Genomic DNA, 24,758 nt, shown 5'->3' on the forward strand with positions numbered 1-24,758 from the left:
CGCAGCCACCATGGCGAAGTCACCGTGGCGACGTCACCACACACGAGTCTCCCTTCCTGAGGAGCCTGGCCATGCAGGCTGGCCCCAGGTCCATTCTGGGGGTGTCCACGGGGCCTTCCACTGGCTGCCCATTTCCACGGTAACATGTGGGCGTTCCCGTCTCCCTGCGGGATTCGACTCCGGGCACCATCTTCCTCCGATGCTCAGGTCCCAGATCCAGAGGCCGCCCTTGCTTTTCCTCCGGTCTTTGCCCCGACATCCGACCTGCCAGTGAGGCTGGTGTCTTCCGTCCGAACCCCCGGGCTGTTCTCTGTCCCCTCCCATCTCCTGACGGCCGCAGTGCCCTCGGAACAAGGAGGGACCTTCAGACGCAGAGAGGGGACCACTGCTTCCTTCCAGCACTGCCTGCGACCCTCACGGCCCCCTCCAGCCCCAGAGGCCGGGGTCTCCCTGGGCCCCTCCCGGACCTCCTGCCAGACCACGCCCTTGCCCTCCTGCCCTAGGAGGGCCCCTCCCGCCCCGCCCGTGCCGTCCAGAAGCCGTGGAGGCTCTCGCCACCATGTAGGGCTTAGCTCACAGAACGGCACAGGAGCGAGGCTGGCCAGGCCCAAAGCCCCCCGCTGCCTGCGGGGCCAACGGGGCGACTCATCACTCTGGCCACCAACTGCCGCAGGACACACACGTCGCTGGCCCCGACTCCGCTGGGTCCCAGCTGGGCACGTGGCCAGTGTCCGATAAGAAAAATGAATGATGGATTCTGGGGTCCCAGTGAGGTCTTCCCTCACCTGCGTGTACATCCTGACTCCCCGCGGCCCTGGCCACACCCGAGGGGTACGGCCTGCGCAATGCGGAGGGGTGCGCAGCCTCGCCTGTGCCCTCACATTATCGAGGCGGGCATTTCTCATCGGAAACCCGTCACTGGCCCCAAGGGTGACCTCAAGGGAACGAGAAGCATCACCCCGTTCCCACAGGTGACACGGCAGGGTGCGGGGCATCACAGGAGCCAGACAGGGCAAGTGTCAGCCGAGGCCCTTCCCTCACTTCCTCCCAGGCGGGGCGGCTGCCCTCCCTGGCCCTGGGGGGGGGGGGGAGCAGCACCGAGGTGCCCCATGAGGGTGTCCAGTGGCACAAGGACCCCAGCGGGGCCCCCAAGAGCCTGGGGTCCGGCCACGTCTCCAGGTACCTTGTAGGTGGAGCCGTCAGCACGGAACAGCACCCCGTGCCCCTGACGCTGGTCCCGGACCCAGTCGCCTTCGTACTTGTCGCCGTTCCTGGGGACACAGACACAGGGGCTGCTCTCAGACCGCAGAGGGCCAGGTGGTGGTGCTGACTCAGCCCCGCTCCTCCGGCCGGGGCTCAGCACGCGCCACCGGGCCCGAGGCAAACGTGGGCCCAAGCAGATGGCATGAGCTCATGCCTTGCCAGGGCCTGCTGTGGATGGGCAGGCGGCCCCGGCGCTCGGCAGGGAGTGATGGCAACGGCCGGCAGCCCGACCCGCCCGGCCCGCAGGCATGTAAGGCTTGAGGAAGAGTCGCTGTGAACCACACGTGGCCGTGGCGGCATCATGTGCGAGCAACCGACTGCAAGGCAGGCCCACCGCGTCCGGGCGCCCGTCCCCCTCCCGCCGCCCAAGCTTCCACCAGGCGTTTACCCGGCAGAGAGGTTCTCCCTACTGAACGCACCAGTAACCAGTGTCAGTTGTTGAGAGCTCAGACGCCTGAGTGCTGCAGACGCCCCGGGGAGGGGGCGGCATACTCACCGGAAGACCATGTGCCCCTGGCCGTGCCGCTTGTTGTTATGGAACGACCCCCAGTAGGCCTGTCCATCCTGGTCCACCAGGTGCCCGTGTCCTAGGGAGGTAGCCCAGGGCAGCGAGCGTCACCTCCTGCCTCCTGTTGTGGGGGACCCTGCTTCCACCCCTGCCCCCAGAGAGCGGCGGTGGATTAGGACGAGAGCCGTGGTCAGCTCCATTCCAGGAACCAGGTCACCCTCCCAGGCCGGGGACGCCCGGGGAAGACAGCACTGTGACTCGGCGTGGCCCCAGGGACTGTCACGCCTGTGAAAGTGCTTCTAGGGTCTAGCTCTCAAAGGCGCTGAGTGAGGGTGGGAGGGGCGTCCCTTAAATTCCCCCAGGCCCCAGCATCTGAGGCTGGAGTGCCCTGCTGTCTGGCTGGGGCCACCCCGCGGCTCTGCCGTGGGGTCAGTCCATGGGAAACTGTGTCTCACAGAGACAGGGCAGTGCTGGGCCTCCAGTGACCAACTCAGAGGCCCTTGGTCTAAAGGCCAGAGGACGGGGGACCTGGGGGATCTGCTGGGGGAAGGTCCGACTCTTGGTTTCGGCTCAGGTCATGATCTCAGCATCACGAGATCGAGCCCCACGTCAGGCTCCACGCTAGGCAGGGAGTGTGTTTGAGAGTCTCCCTTCACCCCTCCCCTGCCGGCACGCCTTCTCTCTCTGAAACAAATGAATCTCAAAAAAAGAAAAAGAAAACGAAGGCCAGAGGAGAAGTGTGAGAGCCTCGCTGTGTGGTGCGAGACGCCTGTGAGCGCGCCTCCCGTGCGAGGACAAGGACCGGAGGCTGCGGGGCTGCGGGGCTGCGGGGCTGCGGGCCTGGCCTCTGGGGGCTCGTCTACAACAGCCAGTGCTTCAGTCTCCGCGGCTGGGAACGCACCCCCCCCCACCCCCCGGGGCAGACCCTGCTTCGCCCCCAGCCTGTGCCCTCCTGACTGGCTTTGTCCAGCAGCCCGTTCTCAGAGGACCCGCCGCTTCTTGCCCCCCAGCAGCACTGAGGCTCTGGGCCAGGGTCCAGGACCCCCCAGCCCTGCTTGAGCACCACCACCGCAGGGGCGACCGCATATGGGGCCGGAAACCTCGCCTCGCCGAGCCAGGGGCAGGCGGCTGAGCCCTGGGGTTGCAGGCCAGTAATTCAACAGTGGTTTTCTGAGCCGCTGGGTTTTAAGCACGGCAGGGAACTGAGGTGCGCCCTACGGTCTCAGCCCCAGCAGGCAGGGTCCCCGGGCCACGGCCCCCCCACGGAACTGCAGCCCACGTGGTTCTGGGGACAGAGAGAAGCGCGCGGCCGGCTCTGCCGGGCGGACGTCAGGCCCCGAGTCAGATCTCAGGGCGGCGCGCTGGGGCCCAGGGCTCCCCAGAGAGCCCCCTGCCGCACTCGGCTCCCGTGGGCGTCAGACCTTCTCTCAGGCCGTGGGCGAGCTCCCCCTCGTAATGGCCGCCAGCTTTGTACTTCATGAGGCCGTATCCTTGAGGCTCTCCCAGGACAAACTGTCCAGAGTAGGTGTCCCCTGGGGCAGACGTGGAGAAGAGCAGTCGGGGTTAGAGCTGCTCCTGCGTCCCTGCGGGTCCGGCCCCGTCCCTCCCCGCCCTGACCAACGGGGGCAGCAAGTGCCGTTGCAGAACACGTGAGCGAGTCTGCACATCTGCTGCTCACTGTGGCGAACGGGAGAAACTAGGATTAGGTGGGCTCGGTCCTGCCGTCCCGTGACTGTGTGGGGGCGGATCTCCTCTGCGGCATCCCGGGGCCCAAGGGCAAAGGCCTCTGTGGGTCAGAACCTGTGGGGCTGGGCTTCCCTCCACGGGAGAACCACCACCACGCTTGCCCGAGAAGGTCTGGGAGGGGCTGCCCCGGCCCTAGGCTGGCATGGTGCTGATGTGGGGGACAGGATGGAACGGGGGGCCCACGCTTCACAAATGGAGGTGCCTTCTGCACCCTGAAGCCAGGGACACCTTACAGCAGAGACAGTCTGTGAGAGAGCAGTCAGCACGCCTGCACCCGTCCCCCCTAACCTGATGAGGCCCAGAGCCGGCAGCCTTCCCCTGTGATCTCCCCGTCCACAAACTCGCCTTCGTAGTAACTCCCGTCTTTAAACAGCAGCTTGCCCTGGCCTGGGGAAAGAGATCATGATGTGAAGTCAGACCGAAGCCGGAGAAACCCCCGCTGCCCACGCGTGGCGGGACTGGTTTCCCCGAGGGAAGACCTGGACTTTGAAGCTCTCAGGCCCGTGTTCGGCTCGGCCTCTCGTCCCACGCCTGCTCACTGCAAACTCACCCACATACACGTTTCTCCATAAAAATGCTGTCGACACATAACTAAGACCCACTGTCTCAGCTGGGATGACAGCAGCACCGTCCACGTGCAGGGAGGACCCATCCTAACCTCCTCTAGGGGACACGGCAGTCACCCGGCCTCCATCAGGACCAGGGCCTGAAGAAACGGAGTCTGTGGACACAGGGTGGCACTCAAGAATACATTTAAAAAGGGGGAACAGGGGTGCCTGGGTGGCTCAGTGGGTTAAAGCCCCTGCCTTCGGCTCAGGTCATGATCTCAGGGTCCTGGGATCGAGCCCCGCATCCGGCTCTCTGCTCATGGAGAGCCTGCTTCCTCCTCTTCTCTCTCTCTGCCTGCCTCTCTGCCTACTGGTGATCTCTGTCTGTCAAATAAATAAATAAAATCTTAAAAAAAAAGAAGTAAATTAAAAATAAAAATAAAAATAAAAATAAAAATAAAAATAAAAAGGGGGAACCCTGCTGTCCAGGCCAGGCTTTGGCAAGGGTCTCAGACATGCGCCTGCACGTCTGGCCCAGAGGAAGAGAAGCAGAGATTTCAGACAAAAGCAGACACAAAAAGGGCTCACATGAGAAAATGCTAAAAGACCAGTGCTCCAGCGGAAAACCAGGCAGGGACGTGAGCAGGCAGAACCCCAAACAGACGGGAATGTCGGGGCTCACCCCTGGGGGGGCTCCGGCTGCTCAGGCTCAGGACTTCCTTTTAATGCTGAGATTTTCCGTAGAAGTAGGTAATCTCTCCCTTAAAAAAATTTTTTTTTAAAGTTCAACTTAGGTAAGTGCACTGTGGACTAGTCGCCGGGTGGAATTCAGGGGTTCGGCCGCTGCACACAACACCCGGGGCTCATTCCGTCAGGTGCGTCCCCCGCGCCGGTCCGCGGCCCCCGCCCCAGTGTTTCCTCGAGCTCAGCATGTCCCGCGGGCCGCCCTCGGTTTTGCTGTTGTTTCATCCCCGTTCGCCTGCGAGCGACTGTTTCTCGCCATCCGTGCGTGCGGAGGCCACAGGCCGTCCGTCTTCCTGGCGTCTTTCCCTTCGGTAATGCCCTCTAGCTCCTTCCCATCCTTGCAAATATCAAGATTTCGGGTTTTTTCATTTTCCATGTGTCAGACGGCTGAGCAGTCGTCCTTATACGGACCGCGTCTTCCTTCTCGGGTCTCCGGGGCGGAGGCCGGGCGCGTCCCCCAGCTCGGCGAGCGCGGCCGCTGGGAGCCGGGGCGCGGGGGCGCCGCACGTCTCGGTTCGCACCCGCGGAACGCAGCGAACTCGTCAACACAAACCGCGACGGCGACGTCCGCGTGCGCAGGGACGGACTAGTGACCCCAGGAGGACGTCTAGGCTGGGGCTTCCCCTACCCGGGGTGCCCCGGGGCCCCCGGGAGGGCATGTGCCGCCCGGCGAGCTCTCAGCCTGCGGGGACCGGCCGTCCCGGCCCCAGCGAGAGGCCGTGCGGGGCCGCGGCCGGCGGGCGCCCCGGGCTCGGGTGCGGGGCCGCGCGGCCGCGGGGGAGCCTCACCGTGCGTCCTTCCTGCCCTCCACTCGCCGTCGTAGCGGAAGAAGGGGTTCGGGTACACGTAGACGCCGCGGCCTGCAAGCGGAGGGAGGCGCCCGCCTGAGGCAGGTCCCGGGCCGGCCAGCGAGCCCCGGGGGCGGGGGGCCGCGCGCGTGGGGCAGGTCCCGGGGGCCGCGGCGTGCGGAGCGGCGACGGCGGCCGGCTGAGGGGGCGGCCCGGCTCCCCGCGGCCTCTCGCGCTCCCGGGACCAAGTCCACACCCGCGCCCCGGGAGCACGGCGGGGCGCGCCTCCCCCAGCCCCGCGCCGCGGGCAGCGTGCGAGTCCCCGGGCTCCGGCACCCGCCGCAGGGCGGCTCGGGCTCGACCCCAGCACGGTTCTTCGGCTCCGCGAGCTCGGAAACCCGCCCGCCGCGGGGCCGCCCCTCCCAGGGTTGGGGCGCCGGGGCTCCCCGGGGGCCGCCGGCTGGGCTTGGGGCCGAGCGCGCGCCCGTCTCCCCCCCCGCATCGCGGACGGAGACCCGGCCCCGGCCCGCAGCCGTTACCATCCCGCGGCGGCCGCCTCGGCGGGTCCTGGAGCGGCGGGCTGCAGCTCGGGCTCCCGCCGCCCGCCGCCGCCATTTTGCCGCTACGGGTTTCCTTAGCAACCGCAAACCTCTCCTCCATTGGCCCGTGGGCCAAGTCCCTGGGCGATAGCAATCTGTGGAGTGGAGTTGTGCCGGCTCGGAGCCCTTAGAGGCAACTACGCATGCGCAGCAGGGTGCGCTTCCGCCATGACGTCCCTTCCGCCGAGGGGACCGCCCCGCCAACGGCCCGGGCGCCCCGCACCGGAAGCGGAAATGGTTGGAGGCTCTCGGCTCCGCCCCGACGGCCATCTTGGAGGCTCCGGAGGCGGCGCCGCACGGGACAGAGCGGAAGTGCTCGGCTGGCTCTTCCCGACCGTGCGAAGCGCCGGCGCGGCCGCCTGCCCGCGTCCTCCTTCCCGCGGCCCTCGGAGACCGCGCTCGGCCGCAGGGAGCGGCGAGGTGCCGGCGGGCGGCGGGTGTCCGGGCGGGCGGGGCGGCGGGCTCGGCCGGGCGGGCCTGGGGTCGCGGGTCCCCCCCCACCCCCGCGGGCGCGCAGGGAGGGGTCGGCCGCGCTCCGCCCCGTCCGTCGTCCCTGGAGCCCGGGGCTCGCCGTGGGGCTCAGGTAGGGGCGCGCCGACGCGGCGAGTCGGGTCGCTCAAGGTGATGTCCGAGACCCCGCGCGGCGCGGCCCACAGCCACGTCCACCGGCCCGCCTCGCGTCCGACGGTGCCCATGGCCGGCCGCCCTCGCCCGAGCCGCCTTCGGGGCCCCGCGTCGTCGCGCCCTCCGAGGCCGGGCGGCCCGGGAGCCCCGACGTCTCCCCGAGACCGGTCTTCTCAGTAGGGCGGCAGGAGGCCCCGTGAGCGAGACCCAGCTCACGGCCGGGGGCGCCGCGGCCGCCGTCACGTCCGAGGCGGGAGGAGCCCTGGCCCGGGAAGGCGGCTCGGCCGAGATGAGTGTGGCGTCCGGAGGCCGTTTCAGCGGAGGGACGCCCCGGAGGCCGCCGGTGCCCTGCCCCGCCCCGCGCCTGGCGGGAGCGCGGAGGAGGAGCGAAGCGGGACGACCCGGAGGCCTGGCCGCCGGCTCCGAGGCTCTGAGCGCGGCGCGCGGCGCTCGGGGCGTGCGGTCGGGGCCGGGCCGGGCCGCGGCGCCCAGCTCTGCAGGGTTGCCGGCGTGACCCGGTCGGTGTGTCCTGGGATGCCTGCTGTTGCTGCTGCCCCGTGTGCCCGCGCGTGTCCGCATGCGGCCGTGAAGTCCAGCAGGTGACCTGCCCATCGCCCGCTGCGGCCTGGCCTGTTTAGGGGCAGCCGGTAGCCGTGGCCCAGAGGTTCCCGCGGGAGAAACGGTGGAAGTCGGAGACCGACTGCTGCCCGAGTAAGAACAGGGTGACGGGACTCAGGCATTGCTGGCCGGGCGGGCCTCGGGGCAGAGGCCGCCTTCCAGCTGAGCAGAGGGAAGGGGCTCCCCTGTGGGCCCGTGCGAGGCGGGCGGCGCGCTCCCGGCCAGGCTCCGGCTCCGCGGACTCCCGGGGGAAGCCTTGGAGGAGGTGCTGAGGTGCTGGCACCCCGCTTCGCAGGTTGGAACGAGGGGCCACCCCGGCCGTCCTGCTCAAAAGTGGCGGGCCTGGACGCTGGAGGGAGCTTGCGCCTGCTTTACGTCACGGTGACCGTCTCCTTGAGTTGGGGGGAGCCGCTGCCGGGGGACGTGGAGCGTGTCAGAGGCCGGGGGACGTGTGTTGGCCGTGATTTCTGCGCGTTCCTCTGAAGGAAGCAGGCGTCCGGCCAGCGTGCGTGCGTCCAGGGCTCGCCCGGCGCGCGCTCCGCTGCTTGCCCTGCCTCCGTCGGCGCCGCGGCGTTGTGCGGTGACCGCGGGCCTGTGGGCAGGTAGGAGCAGACTGTGCGGGTCCCCAGGTCAGGGACGCCTGCTGCTCTAGCTTTCTGCCGGCCTGGCTGTGGCCTGCACCGGGAGGCCGGCCGTCCCGGGGAATGCGTTCCGGCCCGGCCCGTCCTGAAACGCAGGGTTCTCTCACCGAGGGTGGAAACGCACCTCCTGGGGAGCTGGGGCCCCGGGGCCGTGAGTCATCGGCTCGGTTCAGTCATCCGTTCTTCCTGGTCTTGTGAGGGCAAAGGACATCTCCCCGTCTGCTCCTGGACACGCCTGGCCCTCTGCCCGGCCTGCGGTGCCCGTGGAGTCCGTTACACCTGGAATGCAGACGTGACGCGGGGCGGCCGCTCAGGTGGTCTCCGTCGCTCGGCTGTGATTGAAAGTTTCCGATGGAGGTCGAGGGTCCCGTGGGCCTGCGGACTCCGTATCGGACAGAGGGGGTCCCGAGCGCTTACCGTGAGGGTGTGACGGAAGGGAAGCACCCGGGTGGGTGTGGGTTCAGCTTGCGACCCGTGGGGCCCCTGCGGCCGCTATGAGCCTCGCTGTCCTGTGTGCACGGGAAGGCTCTGGGTCCGGGAGCGCCGAGGGCCGGGCGAGGAGACCGGGGCCGCACGCCGTACAGCGCAGGAGCCTGGGGCAGGGACGTGGACCTGGAGTCTGCGTCTGCTTCCGGGCCCCAAGCTTGCCGTGGTGCTCGCCGGGAGAGGCGCTGCCCACAGGTAGTGGGGCCGGTGCTGAGCGTTCCTGGGCCTCTTCCGCAGCACCTCCGGCGTCTGGGCTGCGCGGCATTGTGCGCACACAGAGAGCCTGAGGTCTGGCACGGCCGCTCCTGCCCTTGGCCGGTGGCTTGGACTGTTTGAGACTCTCGTCCTTAGTGAGGTGCGGTGATTAAGCTCCCTGGGTTATCGGGCTTCTCGTCCACTAGCTCCTCCTGCGACCCACAGCAGCTTGTTGACATAGTCAGGAGCGCGTAGCTCAGTTCCACTTGCCACCAGCCGGGGCCCAGGCCTGGGCTCCCTCCTGGGGATCGCGTGGTGTTCGTGGAGCGGAGGGCCAGGCCTCGAGGAGGCCAGGACTTGCACAGCTGGTGCCCTGGGGAGCGGCCTGGACAGAGCCCTGGGCCTGGAGAGAGGGGCTGCTGGGGGGAGCCCTAGGAATAGGCAAGAGGAGGGAGACATGGGTGCAGTGGCCTGTGGTGTGGACCAGCCCCAGGGAAAGTGTGTCCACAGGACTCCATGGTCAGCGAGGGCCGCTCCTGGGGACCAGTGGGAGGCACGCAGGCCGGGCGGCGCTTGCAGAAACACAAGTCCGTCCAGTCTGCACCATTCTGGCTCTCCGCTGGGGCACCCCGCCCTCTTTCCAAGTTTTGTTTCAGCGCAGGGGCAGGGGGGCACAGGGAGAAAGAATCTGAAGCAGATTCCCCACTGAGTGCAGAGCCCGACGTGGGGCTCCGGCTCCCCACCCTGGCGTCACGATCTCAGCCAAAATCACGAGGCAGATACCTACCCGGCTGAGCCCCGCGGGCGGCCCTCTTGCTGGTTTCTTTTTCCTGGACAGCTCACGGCGAAGACACCCGGAGAGACGTAGCGAGCCCCGGGAGAGCTTGCTCGGTCGTGTTGGTGGAAATGGGGCAAGGTGATGAGAGCCCTGGACGCTTTCACTTAAGGTCTCTCGTCTGTGTCTCAGTTACAGAATGTCCGAAGGTGACAGCGTTGGAGATTCGGTCCATGGGAAACCTTCCGTGGTGTACAGATTTTTCACAAGACTCGGACAGGTTGGTTTTCGAGGGTTGAAGACGTGACTGGTGGATGAGCGGACGAGTTGAACAGAGTGAGCAGCCGCTGACCTCGGACGTTTCCCTGCGGGGCGCCGGCCACCCGCTCTGCCAGCCTCGCCTTCCACGTTCCCGCGGCTGCAGACGTGCTCGCCTCTTCTTCCCTAAAGGGCCAGACAGTGGTTTAGGCCTTGAGGGCCACCCGTGTGCTCTGACATACACTTGGGTGGTTTTTTTGTCCCCCAATAACCTTTAAAAACATGGAAACGCTTCTTAGCTCCGGGGTGGCGGTGGCCGCTGCCATGCGCTTACCGTCCTCTCTCGGGGCCACTGCCTCCGCGGGCCCTGGCCCAGCTCCGTGCTGACCTGTGGGCGTCCCTGTGGGCTGTGCTGAGGCCTGGTGCAGGCAGCGGTGCCTGAAGCCGTGTTCAGTCACGGAGTTCGGGCGTCCGATTGGGTCAGCAGTTGCACGTACTGACGTTTGGGCTTAGAATTTAAAAAACGTGTGTTCTTAAAGTTACAAAATATTTGGAAAACTTCGTAGGTATTGAAGGCCAGGTGGCGAGTACTCTTGCTTTGATGAACAGTAGAAGTTTTTCGTAAAAAATTAAGACTTGAAAAGTTAACTGCAAAATTAAAATTCGCGCACGTCTGCTGATGACGTGCTTGCATGCGCACGTGCCTGTGTGGGTGAAACCAAGAATTCCTTCTGGAAACTCGGGGCTTTTCGCCCACCGCGCCTGAGCTCCACACCTGCCGGAGATGAGGCTGTGGCCGACGGTCCTGAGAGCGGAGGCTGGGGCTGCTGGGCTGGGCAGGGCAGGGCAGGGCAGGGGCCGGGGCCGGGGCCGGGAGGCGTGGGACCCGCAGACTGAGCCCCCCGTAAGGTGCCCACGTTCTTCGTTGCTCTCGGGGTGAAGTTAGGTGACCCCACAGCGACCCCTCGGGCTGATGCCCTGAGAGATGGTTCTGTACTCATTCTGCTTCAGGGGTGGGCCTGTGTCAGGAACTGGGGGTCCTCGTGGTTGCTGCTTTGCGTTGGTGACGTCACGTGCAAAGCCGGTGCTCAGGGAAGTGTGCTGTGAGGTCCACAGCGTGTGACCCCCTGTCTTTCTAGATCTATCAGTCCTGGCTAGACAAGTCCACGCCGTACACCGCCGTGCGATGGCTGGTGACGCTGGGCCTCAGCTTCGTCTACATGATTCGAGTTTACCTGCTGCAGGTAGGTGTGGGCTGGGCGCCGAGCCCCTGCCATCTCCACGCGGTCCAGGTATGGCCGTGGCTGGCACGTGGGTTTTCTCCTTTGTTTCTGGAGTGGGAGGGGTCCGGGTGGCAGGGCGCAGCCTGGCTACAATTGACTTGGAGTTGACCATCAGGAGTTGGTCGTCGTCAGGATTGCTGTTTGCGTGGGAACTCGGCCCGTCCTAACGGGAGGAGTGACGCGGAGACCTCGGTAGAGGGCTGCAGGTGGCGTGGGGACTCAGTTGTCCTCCGAGCCATGTGTGCTCTTGCTGCGGCTGCAGGTGTGGCTCCGCGGTGGGAAGCCCCTCAGCCCCCACATCCTGTCTGCAGTTTCCAGACTTGGGAAGTTCGAAGGCGGAAGGATTTCCTCGTTTGTGTGCACAGTTTTTGGGCTTTTAGGATTGATGCCGCACCACATCCTGGGCCGACAGGGTGAACTTGATGCTTTTCAGTGAACCGAATCCCGGGTCCGTGATGCCCTGCTGGTGCCCCCGTCTCTTGGTGTCTTCCGAGGAGGGTTTTTGGCTCCGCCATGGTGGTGTTTGTTGTTTGTTGTTTTAAAGATTTTATTTTTTTGAGAGAGAGCACACACAGGCAGGGGAGTGGGGGGGGGAGCAGGCTCCCCACTGAACAGGGAGCCCGATGCCGGGCTCGATCCCAGGACTCCGAGATCATGACCTGAGCCAAAGGCAGAAGCTTAATGACTGAGCCCCCCCCCCCCCCAACCCCGTGCCCCTCCACGTTTTTTTGAACCTCATTCTTGATTTCCTGATTTTTCCGGTCCTGGATTTCTCCTGGGCAAAGACCGTTAACAGCCCTGTCCAGCGGGTGGCGGTGTGAGGGGCCCACCATGTGCGTCAGAGCCGGCGCGCCCCGGCGGGTGGCTCAGATCCCGTATACCGGTGCAGGCAGCCGTCCGTGAGGCGGGGTCTGGGCCCGGCGTCCACGCCAGCGTCCTTCAGTGCCTGGTCCGCACCCGCCCCGTGGCTCTAAGGAAATCCTCCTGCTGCCGCTCTGGTGGGGAGCTGGCGGCTTCGGGTGGCGGGCGGCCCCGCGGCCCCTGCAGAAGGTTGTTCTTTGCCCCGTGGCTTGTGCATTGTCACACACAGTCGCTGGAGTTAGACGGTCATCGCGTGTGCTCACTGTGCCTCTCTGGCCTCGTGCAGTCTCCGGACTGGGAGCAGGTCGTGCACGCTTTGACGCTGAGCTCCAACAAGGCCGCGAGTTCTGGGAACGTTGGGGGCTGCTTGGGGCAGGGCTGGGCGGCAGCTCTGACCGGGGGCTCCTCTCTTGCAGGGCTGGTACATCGTGACCTACGCCTTGGGGATCTACCACCTCAATCTTTTCATAGCCTTCCTCTCTCCCAAAGTGGACCCTTCCCTGATGGAGGACTCAGGTACGGTGGAGACCGTCTGCTCGGCTCTGTCCAGGGGGCTTGGGATTTTGTGCACTTCACAGACGGCCTCATTTTCTCTAGAAACCTTACAAATCTGAACTTTTGAGACTAGGTCCTCTTGGTGTTTAAAGTGTACGTAGAACGTCGGTGATGATAGACCGGGGTGTAGGTTGAGTCATTCAACTCTGTCATGTCGTGGGTGGGCGTTCCTGCCACCCTGGGTTGCTGATGAGGAAGCGGAGGTCCCTTGGGTCACCGGATTGGCCAGGGTCGCGTGGCAGAGTGCGTGGGAGCAGGGGCACTCGAGTCCTATCTATGTCCCGTGGGTAGGCCCCCTTCTTGGGGGCCCAGAGGGTTCTGTGGGCAGCATGCTGTGCCCAGTAGTGCCCACTGGGATTCTGAGCACACACAGGTGGGCCCCGCTGAGGGTGGTGACGCTCCCTGACTTCCAGGGACGATGGGCTGAAAATTTCTTGACTCAAGCTGTTCCTGGCCCTCCCTGGGCCAGGTAGGAGGGCCAGGTCCACACCTGCCTGTCGGGCTGGGGAAGGGTAGGTGGGGGTGGGGCACAGACCTGGGGGCTTGGTCCCTCCTGCCAGCGCGTGTCGCCACTGGGAAGAACCCAGGTGCAGCTGCCTGACCGTGGATTCCTCTTTGTGACCCCCGTGCTTCCGGGCACTCGCCGCCTTCCCCGGGCTGCTCAGATGCTAACCAGAAGCCTGTGGTTTCTCTCCGTGGAGCATTTGAGGAAAACCTGAAAGGAAACACAACTCCCATTTGTTGCCATTTGAGGGAGTTAGACGATGACTAGGAGAGCTGCTCTGTAGGCCTGGGGTTCTGTGTGTCGCTGGGGAGGGCACCTGCCTGCGGACGGCTGGGGCCGTGTGGGGGGCTCCGCAACTGGGGGGGCTCAGCCGGGGGCTCAGCATTGGGGGTGCTCGGGGGGGGCAGCCAGGGGATTCAGCGTGGGGGGACTCTGTGCCGGAGGGCGTAGCCGTCCTGAGTCGGACTCGGCAGGTCAAGCTTTGTGCGTCTCCGTTCCTTTTCCGACAGCCTTCCCGCTCCCTCCGTGCCCTGTGTGCTGCGGCCGACGTGTCTGGGGACCGGTCTGCATTTTAATTTCACGCAGTCGTTTAAAATGTGTAGTTCTTTTAAAAAAGAAATTCTGTTCTGAATTTTCTGAAGCAATGAATTGATTCCTAAATCGGTTGAAGGTTTCCCGTGTCCTGTTCGGTTAAATAACAACGACGTGTGTGCGACGCGGGAGGCCCGCTAGTGCAGGAGCCGGAGTGACGGGCAGGTGGGTGCCTCGCCCGCGCTGTCTCACGGAGGTTCTGCCTTTCAGATGACGGCCCCTCATTACCAACCAAACAGAATGAGGAGTTCCGGCCCTTCATTCGAAGGCTTCCAGAGTTTAAATTTTGGTGAGTTCATTCCTGAGGGTGGTTGAGAAAGACACTTGTCCTCGGTGTGGCTAATAAGACTGAGAACAGAGGGATTTGTTCTAGTTCGCCAGCAAAGACTTCTTCAAAAATGAGAGTTTTATGGTGTGTGTTTCGAACATTCATCCAAAATGTGAGTCGCAGTGGGTGGGGCGTGGAGGCAGGTCACAGGGACCTCTGTAGGCGAGCCCAGGGCCTCGTGGCTCTTCGGAACCAGCAGAAGAGAAGCTGCTTCTGGGCGGAGGGTCGTGGGTATATCCATATGTGGCCTCCGGAAGGACACGCGCACGGGCTCTGGCCGCCCTGCTGGGACTGGCCGGCCTGTGCGCTGCTCCTCCCGCCGCCTCCCCTGCCCTCCTGCTCGGGGTGTCCGCACAGAGGCAGCGCTGGGCCCTTCTGGGTGGACACAGCCTTGGGGAGACCTGCTTTCACCAACGTGCTGGGGTGGAGCTCGGATGGGACTGGCTTGTCCCCCAGGCCTCCCGGAGGCGGTGACATCTGTGTGATGTTGCACAAGGACGCATGGGACAGGTGGACGGGTGACCCTGCTGTCGTGCACGAAGCGTGCATGAGGTGACCCCCACCCCATGGAGGCTGTGCTCTCATTTGTCCTGTATTGGTTGGAGCCAAAAGTCGAAGGCACAAGCTGCCCCGTCTTAGTGTTCTTGGTGCTGGGTGTGGGATGCGGCAGCACTCTGCAGGCCGCCCGTCGGGTGTGCAGGGCTGGAGCCAGGGCACTGCGGGCAGGGAGCTGACGGCAGGCCGGCCAGCCCTGCAGGTCACTCCGAGGAAGCTGGCCTTTTGGAGCGGGAGCGCCAAGGAGCGTTTTCAGTAGAGCCGTGAGCCCGAAGGGCTCGGCGCAGAGCTGAAGGGGGCTGCCCGGGGGCCGGGGGTCTCAGCAGCGCACGGTCCGGGGGTGGGGCCTGCCGGGCGCCTGGGGCTTATTCCAGGGGGCAGACGTGAGGTGCGTGTCGGCCTGAGCAGTTGCACGTTTTCACTGAACGTTTCATACTCTAATTTTAGAAGGTGACGGGGGCTTTCGAGGGACTAAGGGACTGCCGTGTTGTGGTTCCGCGTGGCGCCCCCTGTAGGAAACACCGCGCCACTGCTGCCCCAAGCAGGGATGCTGCGCGGCCCGAGGTGGCCGGGCAGCTGGCCGCGCTGACCTCCTCCCCTGCTTTAAGGCACGCGGCGACCAAGGGCATCCTCGTGGCCATGGCCTGCACCTTCTTCGAGGCGTTCAACGTGCCGGTGTTCTGGCCCATCCTGGTGATGTACTTCATCATGCTTTTCTGCATCACCATGAAGAGGCAAATAAAGGTGAGCGCGGGCGGCGGTGGGCGCGGAGAGCCCCGCTCGGGTCTTGACTGTCCTTGGAGCATCACAAAGCCTTGGGCCATAGGCGCATGGCACAGCCCCTTGCCGCCAAGGGCCAACACAGATGTGTCCTGTGGTGCAGCTGTGTGTCCCCCCCCCCCCCGACCGCTCGCTCCCTGGGGGCCCGGTGGGAGAGGCCCTCGGTTCTGCCATGCTGGCCTCACTGGCACGTCGTCCTGGGGGCTCAGAGCCCAGGGCCCACCCGTCAGCGAGTGTTACGCCGACATCACTCTCAAACGGCTCCCAGGGCGGCTTTATCCCCATGCCTCTGGGGCTGTCGTAGGGGTCCCCAGCCCTCCTGGCCCGGCCCCTCCTGCATGCAGGGGGTCATGACCCCTTTCCCAGACCCTCGGGATTTCCAGTGAGCTCAGGAGGGTTTTGCTGTGTCACCGGTGGGGAGGGGACTAGAAGCTGGTTGGCTCCCTGGTTTCCTTGCCCTGTGCGTGGAGAGGGTCAGGATTCAGATTTGGAGGAAACGTAGTTGGTGGTGAAGCCGCTCTGAAGCGAGTGTCTCTGTCCCCAGCACATGATCAAGTACCGGTACATCCCGTTCACGCACGGCAAGAGGACGTACAAGGGGAAGGACGATGCGGGCAAGACGTTTGCGAGCTAGACGCCGGCCGGACCGTGGGGCCGGGGACGGGTCGGAGCCACTGTAACAATGCCTTCTTCTGCACATAAAGTAGTTGGTTTCGAGGGAGTCGAATTTTCTTTTTAAAAAGGAGCTTCAATTATTTGTAACTGAAATATCAGGTTCTTGAAGAAACTGACCTTTAAACCAAATTGCATTGATTTATTTTTCAGTGACATTCAAGTGTTCAGATGGACAGAATTCTAGTCAACCGCTGGCTGGGCAGACAGTCAGGTGGGGGCGTGGGGAGGGGCGGGCGGCCTGGAACAGACCTGCGCAGCAGCAGCGGGTGGTGCCCAGCTGCCCCCAGCCCGATGCCCTTGGCCCCGTGACCCAGCTGGAGGAGGACGTGAACCTGATTCCTGCGTGTTGGAAGAACGTTGGGAAGGGGATCCCCAGTAACGCGGGTCCCAGTGCCAGCGTCCCGGTTCGTCTCTGGTACCGGAGATGGTTCACGTTGGTCTCTATCAGTAATGATTCAAACTTTGTTCTTAATTACCACGATTGCTTTTGAGGGCCTGGAATTATAAATATATATATTCTATTTTAATTGTTTGGAATTATTTTGACACATTTCTTTGATACCTGAAGAGTTGTTTTTGATTAATTTGAAGTTGTTCTCACGCAGTGGCCCCTTTACAGAAACGCTGGCAGGGGCAGACCGGTTTGTGGGTTTTAACACACGGCTTCTCACTTTCTACGGGAAAACAGAACTCTGACCCGCATGTCAACTTTTTTGATGTGATAAAAACAAATACTCGTAAACATTTTACTAAGTGACTTTTTAATTCCAACTTTATTAAAGACAGTGTCCCCTTTCTTGTGGAGTCTTTATCTGAAACACAACAGCTTGCCGCCCGAGAGCAGGCGCTGAGCTGGGCCGGTCCCTGGGGCGCAGCGGCGAGGGGCAGGCCGTGGGCCGCCTCCTGGTCTCAGGCGCTGCGGACTCGTAGCTCTGCCCAGTTTCCCATCCGTCTCAGGGTTGTAGGCACTGAATGCGTTTACTGTCTGGCTTTTTGGGTCCAATTTTTACGTATCTGAGATGGAGCTCCTCTCGCTTCTAGGAGGCCATATGAAAACCTTTTACGTACCTGATCGCGGATTTTAATCTTGGCATTTAAATGATGTCCTGAACCGGTGCCTTTGATACAACACTGTGGTACCTGAAATGCTGGAACTCTGGACACTTGTTTTTCATACCGTTTTCCTGCTACATGCTCAGGCTTAAGTGATAGGAAACTGTCTGCGCTTGGTCAGGCGTCCGTAAAGGCCCTCAGGAAGTGTGGAGCCTCCCTCCTGAGGCCCCTACTCAGTCTGGCCTGTGGTCACGGGGGCCTGTCTCAGGTGGCCAGCCCGTAGTAGCCGAGGAGTGTGGAGCGATGCATCCCTGGAAGCCTGTGTCCACTCAGATCCCGGAGTGGTCTGCACAGGCCTCTGCCGGAAGCCTGGGCCACAGCCTCGCACAGGGCATGGGACATCCTGACCGCAGGTTCTCGTCCTTTATGAGATGGGACCTTCCGTTCACCCTCATGACATTCTTAACACCCACGCTTCTGTGGAACTCGTTTCTTACGGAAGCTCATGGCAAAGTACAATCTCTGGCACAAGTTAAATACTTTGTTTAAAAGACCCGAAGATAACAAAACGGTGGCAGGAAGTAGGCTGGACACGGCAGTGACCTGGCGTGAACAGCCAGCCTGCCCAGGCTCAGGGAGAGCTCAGCTCTGAGAGGCAGCTGTGGGCTAGGCGTGAAGAAGGCGGAGAACCTCCCTTGCAGGCTGGCTGTGCACCCCGAGCCCTGGGCAGGCAGATCTCGGCCAAGATGCAGACTTCGTCCTCCAGAACAGCAGACAAACCTGACTGTGGATGAAAAGGCATGAGCCAGGTGCTGCAGGTGGAGACCTGACTCCTTGGGGTCTTTCCGCTCCTGTGAGCGGACGTGCCCGAGCCACCAAGCGGCCTGCCTCTGCCGACGAAGGCAAGGTTTCCAGGTCAGTGGGGCTGGCGGACTGACCAGTGGGTAAGCCCCATTGTCTGCTGTTCCCACAACTGCCCCTTTGGGCCAAACCCCAACCATCTGCTGTGCACCTGATACAGACTCCTCTTGTCATCACGTGAATGGCTGGGCCCACTTCTGGAACCAACTTTACACTGTATGGTTTAGGGACGGGATGGAAACCACCTTGTCCAACAGTCCAGCTCCTGAAGAAGTGACCCAGATGTACCGTGGGGGGGGGGCAGGGGAGCAGACCCCCTGGCGGGCTCTGCCCCAGCTGCTGCTCGCCACCTGCACTGCTCGGGGCTGGGGGCGGCGGAGCGGGGATGTGCCAGCCCACACTCGGCAGAGACCTCAGACCTGCCACCCTGCAGGCAGGTCCAGCTTCCGTCCCCGAGCTGCTCGTGTAGTTTCTCATGTGACATGAAAGAAAATCAGAGTTAGGAGATTCCTGTGCAAGTAAAAGCGACCTTGAGAGTTGACGGGGTTTCTCTCCTGATGCTGATTCCCCGGTGCCTCTGCCCTCCGTCGGGCTAGCGGTAGTGCCGCAGGTAGACGAGCTTCTGCGGAGGAAACTTCTCCCTGCAGAGGGGGCACTCCGCCTGCAGGGGAGGAGGAGGGTCAGGGACCCTGTGGCCAGCGCGGACCCCAGCACGGGCCCTCCCCAACCGGCACCTGCAGTAACGTGGGCGGTGCACACGTCTCTCTCAACTTCAAATGAAAACCCATTTCAAAAAAGCATTTTTTTCAGAAGTCACAAACCTGAAGGGAGGGCCTTAACCCGGGGGTAGTGGGGCGTGGAGCTGGGAGCAGAGGCCAAGCCAGGGAGGCGGCCGTCTGTCCACTCGGCTGCTACAGAGTGTCGTGCTGAGAGGAATGTGTGGGGTCCTGTCTGGCTCCGTCCCAGGGGCCCCACTCCTAAGGACAGGCTGGACTCCCTCTTGTCCCCAGGAAGGTCCACTCATCTCCCACCTGCTTACGAGAGACGGCACCTGTGTTCTTGGGGGATTCCCTCAAAATGGGGAGCAGGAGCCCCAAAGTGGAGGCTGAGTGGGACACTCCCAGGGACCCACGTGGTGCTATTTCTAAGTGACGGCGGCCAGGCTGAGGCCGTGGCCCCTGTGAACCCCGGACCCGGGCTCTGAGGAACGCCCCTTGGCCAACTGCCGGAGGTGAGGGTCCTCAGGTGAGAAGAGGAGGTGCCGACTGAGGTGCACATCCCACCCCTCGTCTACCCGCCTCACCTGTGCGGCCCCGAGAAAGCTCGATCTGGGCTGGGCCTGGGCGGCAGGGCTGCTGGGGGCCCAGAAACCCCACCCCTCACGGGCGTCAGCGCAGCTGTAAGAGACGGTGTGGCGACCCCTGCTCTGGCCACGGGCACGACCCTGAACGGAGCTCCCACCCACGCAGGCCGTCTCGGCGGGGCATCCACCCGGCTTGAGAAGGTCCTGCTCCTGCAGGCTGGCCGGGCTTCTGAGTGGCGGGGCTGGGGGCTGGGGCGACTCCAGGAATGGAACCGCATGGCCCGGCTGCTGTCCCCACCTCCCAGCAATGCCTCTGGACGTGTGGCTGGAGCCCCATCAGGGACGTGCAGGCATGTCCCGTATGCGGTCCATCCTAAGACAAACCTGGGACAGGCTTCCTGATTCCTGGACAGCCTTCTGGGCCGGCCCGCCCACCCGCCCGTGAGGCCGGCACTACGGGACCACCACTGCTGACCCCGGGGAACACCCACCTTGGCGTGGCACCACTGGGTGATGCACTCCCAGCAGAAGAGGTGGCCGCAGGGCGTGGCTGTGGGGTGTTTGCGCTCCTCCAGGCACAGTGTACACGTGGAGTTTCTGGAAACGGCTTTCTCTTCCGCGTGGCTCCTGGCGGCGGGGCAGGGAGACACAAGATCTCACCACGACGTCCCTGCGATGCCGGCTCAGAGCCCCAGCAGCAGTGCTGTGCACAAGGCTGCTCAGCCCCCGCCGCTGCCCCCACCCCCACCCCCGCAGGGCTGCAGCAGACGGGCTGGGAGCCCCCCTTGTCCCCCTCCCCCCACACCTGCGGAGAGACAGGCCTCGGTGCAGCTTCCACTCCCGCCGGGCTCGCTGCCTCTGCCGGAAGCCGTATAGCTGCAGGCCCACGGAGAGGGCCAAGTGCAGCAGGGAGAGGACTCCTAGCAGCCTGTAGCTTTCTCGAGCCCTCGGGTCCTCTGCAGCCGGAGAGTGCACACGAAGCTGTCAGGGACCCCAAGGGACAGTCACATGATCAGTTGGCACAACCCCCTGGCGGTAGGGTCCCATCGAACGAGGCCAAAACCTGCCCTCCTGGCACAAGGGGGCACAGAGCGCGATCACGGGGTCTCTCTGCTGAGTGAGGGGGGCAGGAGCACCTCGCCCGGTCTGAGCGCAGGTGGGGGCCGCTGCTGGACAGCTCAGGCCCTCACTCTGGAGGAGACAGTGAGTGCTGAGCGACGGTGAGGAAAACAGCCACAGGGCTCCAAGTCTGCAGTCCAGTCCCTATGGCTGCAGGCGATGATCTGGGGGTGGGGGGCGTGCATCGGGGGACTCACAGCTCAGAGGAAAGTGCCAGCAGGGAGTCCCGAGCACGGCAGCCCAGGGAACAGAAGGAAAAGCCGCGCAGGCACGGCTGCTAATCTGCTTCTCTGTCACGTGAACAGAGCAGCTCCTGGAGGACACCTGGCTCCCCTAGTGACGGGAGACCGTCAGTGTGACACCGTGGCTAGTGACATGCCCAACATCGGACCACACCCCCGAAGGGAAAGTCCACTCCTGGTCTCCCTCCCGTTAGCTGGAGCCCCCCAGCCAGCCAGGCCCCACGTTTCCGTGCAGAGAAGACCCCAGAAGCGCAAAACCCTCTCTGCCTGGGTCGAGGCCGTGCGTCTGGCCCCTCTGCTGCGGCGGCTCGGCGTACACCCTAGCTAGTGCTGGGGCGGCGAGCTGGCGGCTCTCGTGAGTGCGCACACTGAGGGCTGAGGTGGGATCGGAGGAGCAGGTGCTCTGGACGGTGCTGCCAAGTGAAGCGAGAAAGGGGGTGACCCTCGAGATCAGGGTCCTGAGCTGAGACTTCCTGTGTGAATCTGGAAGCAAAGGCACCAGGACAGAAACAGGATGAAAGGTGGGACTCCTTGGCAGGCTCAGCCCAGGGAACGTCCTGGTGGTGACACGAGGCTGACACCTGAGCCTCAGGCAGGGCAGCTGTCCAGGACGGGGTGTGGGCCCGGGGCCGGCGTCTTGTAAGTGCCGGCAGCAGGGAGGCAGATGAGCCTTTCCCTCAGGGTTGACTTTCTAGGGTCTGCCAGCAAACGCGACGCAGTAAAACCGTGTTTTCCAGGAGAAGATCTGGCTCCAGCGCTGTGACCGTGCCCGCCGCCGGAAGCTGAACACACAGCAGCCAGAGGCGAGCAAGACCCGACAGCACCGGTGACTTACGTAAGTGACTCCTGTGAGCCTCTTGGCCAGGTGGTAGAAGGCCCCGTGGATGTAGAACCAGGCAACGTGGAGCCGCTGGAGACAGCCAAGGCCCTGCCTGAGCACCACTACCGCGCGCAGGAGTGTCCTCTTCTGCGGCTCCGCCAGGGTGGCCGTGTGCTGGCGCACCCAGTGCCCGGCTCCGGACCGGCCACGCCCGCCCAGAGTCAGGCTGCCCTGCGAGGGCCTGGGGCTGTCGGCCTCCGCCTGCAGCTCGAGCTCCAGGTGCAGCAGGGCCTTGTCCAGCAGGTAGGGCAGGACGGTGTGCAGCACCACCAGCACGCCACGGCGCAACCTGGAGGGTACTCTGCTCCGGGACGGGTCCACCTGGATGACGCCAACATACTCCTCCCCGAGGGTCTGGTAGCCTGCCGGGTGAGGGTGAGGGGCGACCCACCTGAGAAACTGAGGCAGAGGCCTGCCATCCTTTTCTTTCTCCCTGTACTGGATTTTGCTGTCAGGTGTCAGACGCTCCACTGGGGCCCTGCTGACCCTGCCCTGTGAGAGGGCTTAGTGCCAGGACCCCCGTCGAGCCACAGAACTCAGCTACAGAGAAACTGTCCCACGGGCACCCTGGGCAAAGTCGAGGGCAAAGATCCCCAGGAACACAAAAAGGAACAGAGAAAGGCACAGAAGTGCCACCCTGGAAGTTTCCGAGGCTCCAGTTGGGGCTCAGGCCTGGCCTGTCCTCCAGGGGAGGGCCCCAGCGTCCCCTCCTTCCCGAGACTGGTCTGGGCCAGCTCCAGGGACACTGGGAAGCAGCTCCAGGAGCTTCTCACTCTGCGGGGCGGTACTCGCACCCCACCTCCGGGCCCTGGTCTCCGGGGCCCACCGGGGCTACCTGCAAACGTGGTGAGGCCGAAGTAGGCGACGTCGGACAGCAGCTCCACCTCCCTCCTGCACTCCAGCCACCTCTTGGCACCTGAGAGGGCGGGCGCCGGGCGGGCGCTTAGTCCAGTCCCTGCGCGGCTCCTCCGGCCGCCAAGGTCCAGCCGCCGCTCCACAGGCCGAGACCGTCCGGTCTCCGGAGGGCCCCCCGCCCCCGCCCCGCAGCCCCGGCCACCGTCCCGGCCCCAGACGGGCCACAAGCGCAGGGCGGGGGGCGGCGACCCGGAGCCCCAGCGAGGCGGCTGCGGCCCGGGCGACCTCCGACGCGCCCACGGACCCCCAAGTTCCGCCGCGACACGGGCGCACCGCCGGAGCCCGACCCGGGAACGTCCGGAACTGACCGGGCGGCGTCTGCGGAGCGCCCAGAGCGGCAGAGAGGCCGGAGCGGGACGCGGCGCAGCCACAAGCCGCTGCTCCCGCCGCTCTGCGCCCCCAGCCCCGCGGCCCCCGCCCGCCCGCCGCAGGCCCGGGCTCACCCGCCAAGCTGTGCAGGGCGCCGCCCGCCGCGCCCCGGAGCCCGCCGCGGTAGTAGTCGTCTTTCTGCGCCGCGCGAACCACCTGCGCGGGGCCGGCGGCGGCGGGGGCCATGTCCGCGACGCGCGGGGACCCGGGAGCCACCTGGCCACGCCCCCGCGGGCTCAGCCTGATGACGCGGAGGGCGGTGCCGGCCTTGCGCGACCTAGTGCGGGGGTGGAACCGACGGGCTGCGTGCGGGGCGGGGCCGTCCGGCGCCGGGGGCGACGTGAACGCGGGCAGGGACCGGGGGCGGGGCCGCGAGGGGGCGTGGCGACGTGAACGCGGGCGGGAATCGGGGCTGGGGGCGGAGCCATGAGGGTGGAAGGCGACGTGGGAGCGCGCAGGGGCGGGGGGCGGAGCCGTGCGGCGCTGGAGGCGACGGGAACGAGGGCAGGGCCCGAGGCCGGGGGCGGAGTCCGGGAGGGAGAACCAATGAGGGCTGGGGGCGTGGACGGAGCGGGGCCTCGGGGGGGCGGGGCCGGGAGTCGGGGGTGTGGCGAGGGCGGGGCCCGGTTCTGGCGCGTGGCCTTCTGGCGGGGTCGCGGCTCCGAGGGTCGCTGTGTGGGGAGCGAGCCGGACTCGGGGGTCCACGGTGACGATGACTGGCCGGGCGCCGCCCCTCCTCCAGCGGGCCGCCGGGCGCTGGGCTCCGCGAGCGTCCCGCCTCCCGGCTCTTGGAGGAGCGGCCCGGGGAGGCCGCACGCGGAGGGCGAGCGCTGGGCCAGCCCGAGGGCCCGCCGCAGGCCGCCGCGGCACCGGAGCCCGGGCGGGGGGGGGCGGGGCGGGGGGCGGGGCTGCACCTGCGGCGCGGCCGAGGGAGGGCAGGGCGCGCCCCAGGCCCACCTGCGTGGCGTCAGGCCCGGCCGCGGAGGGGAAGCCCCGCGCACTTTCGGCTCCGCAGGGCTGGGGAGCCGCCGAGCCGCACCGACCTTGCCCGGGGCGGCGGGGGTGGGGCACGGAGGGCGGGCCGGGCCGCAGGCTGGGCCCCACGGGCTGCCCTCTTCTGCGGGCACGCGGCGCGCGGAGAAGCCGCCAGGCTGCGGCCGCGCTGGGGAGACCGGCCCGGAGCTCACGGGCGGCCCGCGGGCTGTGGGCTCCTCCGAGAGGGAAGGCGCGGCCTGGGCGGTTCCCACAGTCCCACAGACCGAGGCTGCCTGAGGCTTTAGTGGGCAGTGCAGGGCAGACCCCCCGGCTGGGGGCGGCCGGTGGAAGACCCCGAGTCCTTCACAAGTCTCTGCCCAGCTGCGTCCACCATCCTGAAACCTCCGCGTCCTGGTCCCAAAGAAGCCCGGGCCGGTGGGTTTGCACAGACAGCCCCGCCCACCGGCACCGGCTGCGGTGGAACTTTCCTTCCCTCACTGGCCTGTCCCACCCGCCCGTGGGCACTGCTCAGGACGGTGCCTTCCGGGCAGCTCCCCCCTGCGGCCTCCCGCCTGGGCAGGGCAAGGCCAAGAACCATGCGACCAAACCAAGTGTGTTGTTCTGGGACCTGGGTCCCCACAGGGTTCAGACTCAAGTTCCCAACCCCGGGGGCTGCCCCGGGGGCCCTAAGGGGACTTCGGATTGGAGTCAGAAGGCAGAGCGGCCGGCAGGTGGGGCCGTCAGCCCATCGGCTCCGCCAGGTCAGTGGGCAGACTTTCCGGGGTTCAGGGAGTGAGTTTCACGGTGGCAGAGTGACTCTGACCTCCTCCGTCAGGAAGGCAGAGAGCTGTGTGGACCCGCGTGGGGCTGAGGTGGCCGACGGGAGTCCAGCCCTGGTGTGGGGCTGCTGTCTGTGGGCTGGGCATTCCGTAAGGGGTTGCTCCATTTTTAAACGGAGTGTCCCGTGGACGCCGAGCCATTGGCTGTGCTGATCTCTGACTCAGCCAGTCTCTGACCCTCCCAGCTGGCCCTCGGTCACTTACAGGGAGCTCTCGCTTACACACAGGCTGCCTTAAGCCCCGGACCTCTGTTTTCCGCGCTGTGAAATGGGAACA

General features: G+C 65.2%; 3 protein-coding genes across 10 annotated transcripts in view; 1 reads left to right on the plus strand and 2 right to left on the minus strand.

Annotated features, from left to right (window-relative positions):
* MORN1 (MORN repeat containing 1) overlaps positions 1–6,319 on the minus strand; it is a 48,516-nt gene extending 42,197 nt beyond the window's left edge. Inside the window, exons 1-6 of one of the 4 annotated variants that reach the window (XM_082687884.1) lie at positions 6,137–6,319; positions 5,598–5,669; positions 3,806–3,904; positions 3,193–3,303; positions 1,760–1,850; positions 1,184–1,271 (exon numbers count right to left, since the gene is read on the minus strand). In XM_082687884.1, the coding sequence (XP_082544010.1) occupies positions 1,184–1,271; positions 1,760–1,850; positions 3,193–3,303; positions 3,806–3,904; positions 5,598–5,669; positions 6,137–6,257 (582 nt within the window). In that variant the 5' untranslated portion in view covers positions 6,258–6,319. Of the gene's footprint in view, positions 1–1,183; positions 1,272–1,759; positions 1,851–3,192; positions 3,304–3,805; positions 3,905–4,653; positions 4,675–5,597; positions 5,670–6,136 lie in introns of those variants that run through there. The other 3 variants (XM_082687883.1, XM_082687885.1, XM_082687886.1) reach the window with 3 other exon arrangements.
* A 112-nt stretch (positions 6,320–6,431) lies between these two features.
* On the plus strand, positions 6,432–16,722 carry RER1 (retention in endoplasmic reticulum sorting receptor 1). 3 transcript variants are annotated; one of them, XM_082687890.1, is made up of 7 exons: positions 6,432–6,616; positions 9,728–9,815; positions 10,933–11,037; positions 12,354–12,453; positions 13,799–13,877; positions 15,080–15,215; positions 15,796–16,722. In XM_082687890.1, exons 2-7 carry the CDS (start codon positions 9,735–9,737, stop codon positions 15,883–15,885), a joined length of 591 nt encoding a protein of 196 aa, XP_082544016.1. In that variant the 5' UTR covers positions 6,432–6,616; positions 9,728–9,734; the 3' UTR covers positions 15,886–16,722. The 3 variants fall into 3 exon arrangements, with proteins under 3 accessions (XP_082544016.1, XP_082544018.1, XP_082544017.1); XM_082687892.1 differs by lacking the exon at positions 6,432–6,616 and adding an exon at positions 6,718–6,817; XM_082687891.1 differs by lacking the exon at positions 6,432–6,616 and adding an exon at positions 6,994–7,531.
* On the minus strand, positions 16,045–22,913 carry PEX10 (peroxisomal biogenesis factor 10). Of its 3 annotated transcripts, XR_014299847.1 has the most exons (7): positions 22,743–22,913; positions 22,220–22,300; positions 21,340–21,746; positions 19,949–20,124; positions 19,635–19,770; positions 18,370–18,501; positions 16,045–16,421 (listed from the first exon to the last, which is right to left on the minus strand). XR_014299847.1 is itself a non-coding variant. In XM_082687888.1 (6 exons), the coding sequence occupies exons 1-6, from the start codon at positions 22,852–22,854 to the stop codon at positions 16,395–16,397; spliced, it is 939 nt and encodes a 312-aa protein (XP_082544014.1). In that variant the 5' UTR covers positions 22,855–22,913; the 3' UTR covers positions 16,045–16,394. The 3 variants fall into 3 exon arrangements, 2 of the variants coding, with proteins under 2 accessions (XP_082544014.1, XP_082544013.1); XM_082687888.1 differs by lacking the exon at positions 18,370–18,501; XM_082687887.1 differs by lacking the exon at positions 16,045–16,421 and having other exon boundaries at positions 16,671–18,501.
* Between the last annotated feature and the right edge of the window lie 1,845 nt (positions 22,914–24,758).

Source organism: Mustela nivalis (assembly GCF_964662115.1).
Source record: "Mustela nivalis genome assembly, chromosome: 10".
NCBI lineage: Eukaryota > Metazoa > Chordata > Mammalia > Carnivora > Mustelidae > Mustela > Mustela nivalis.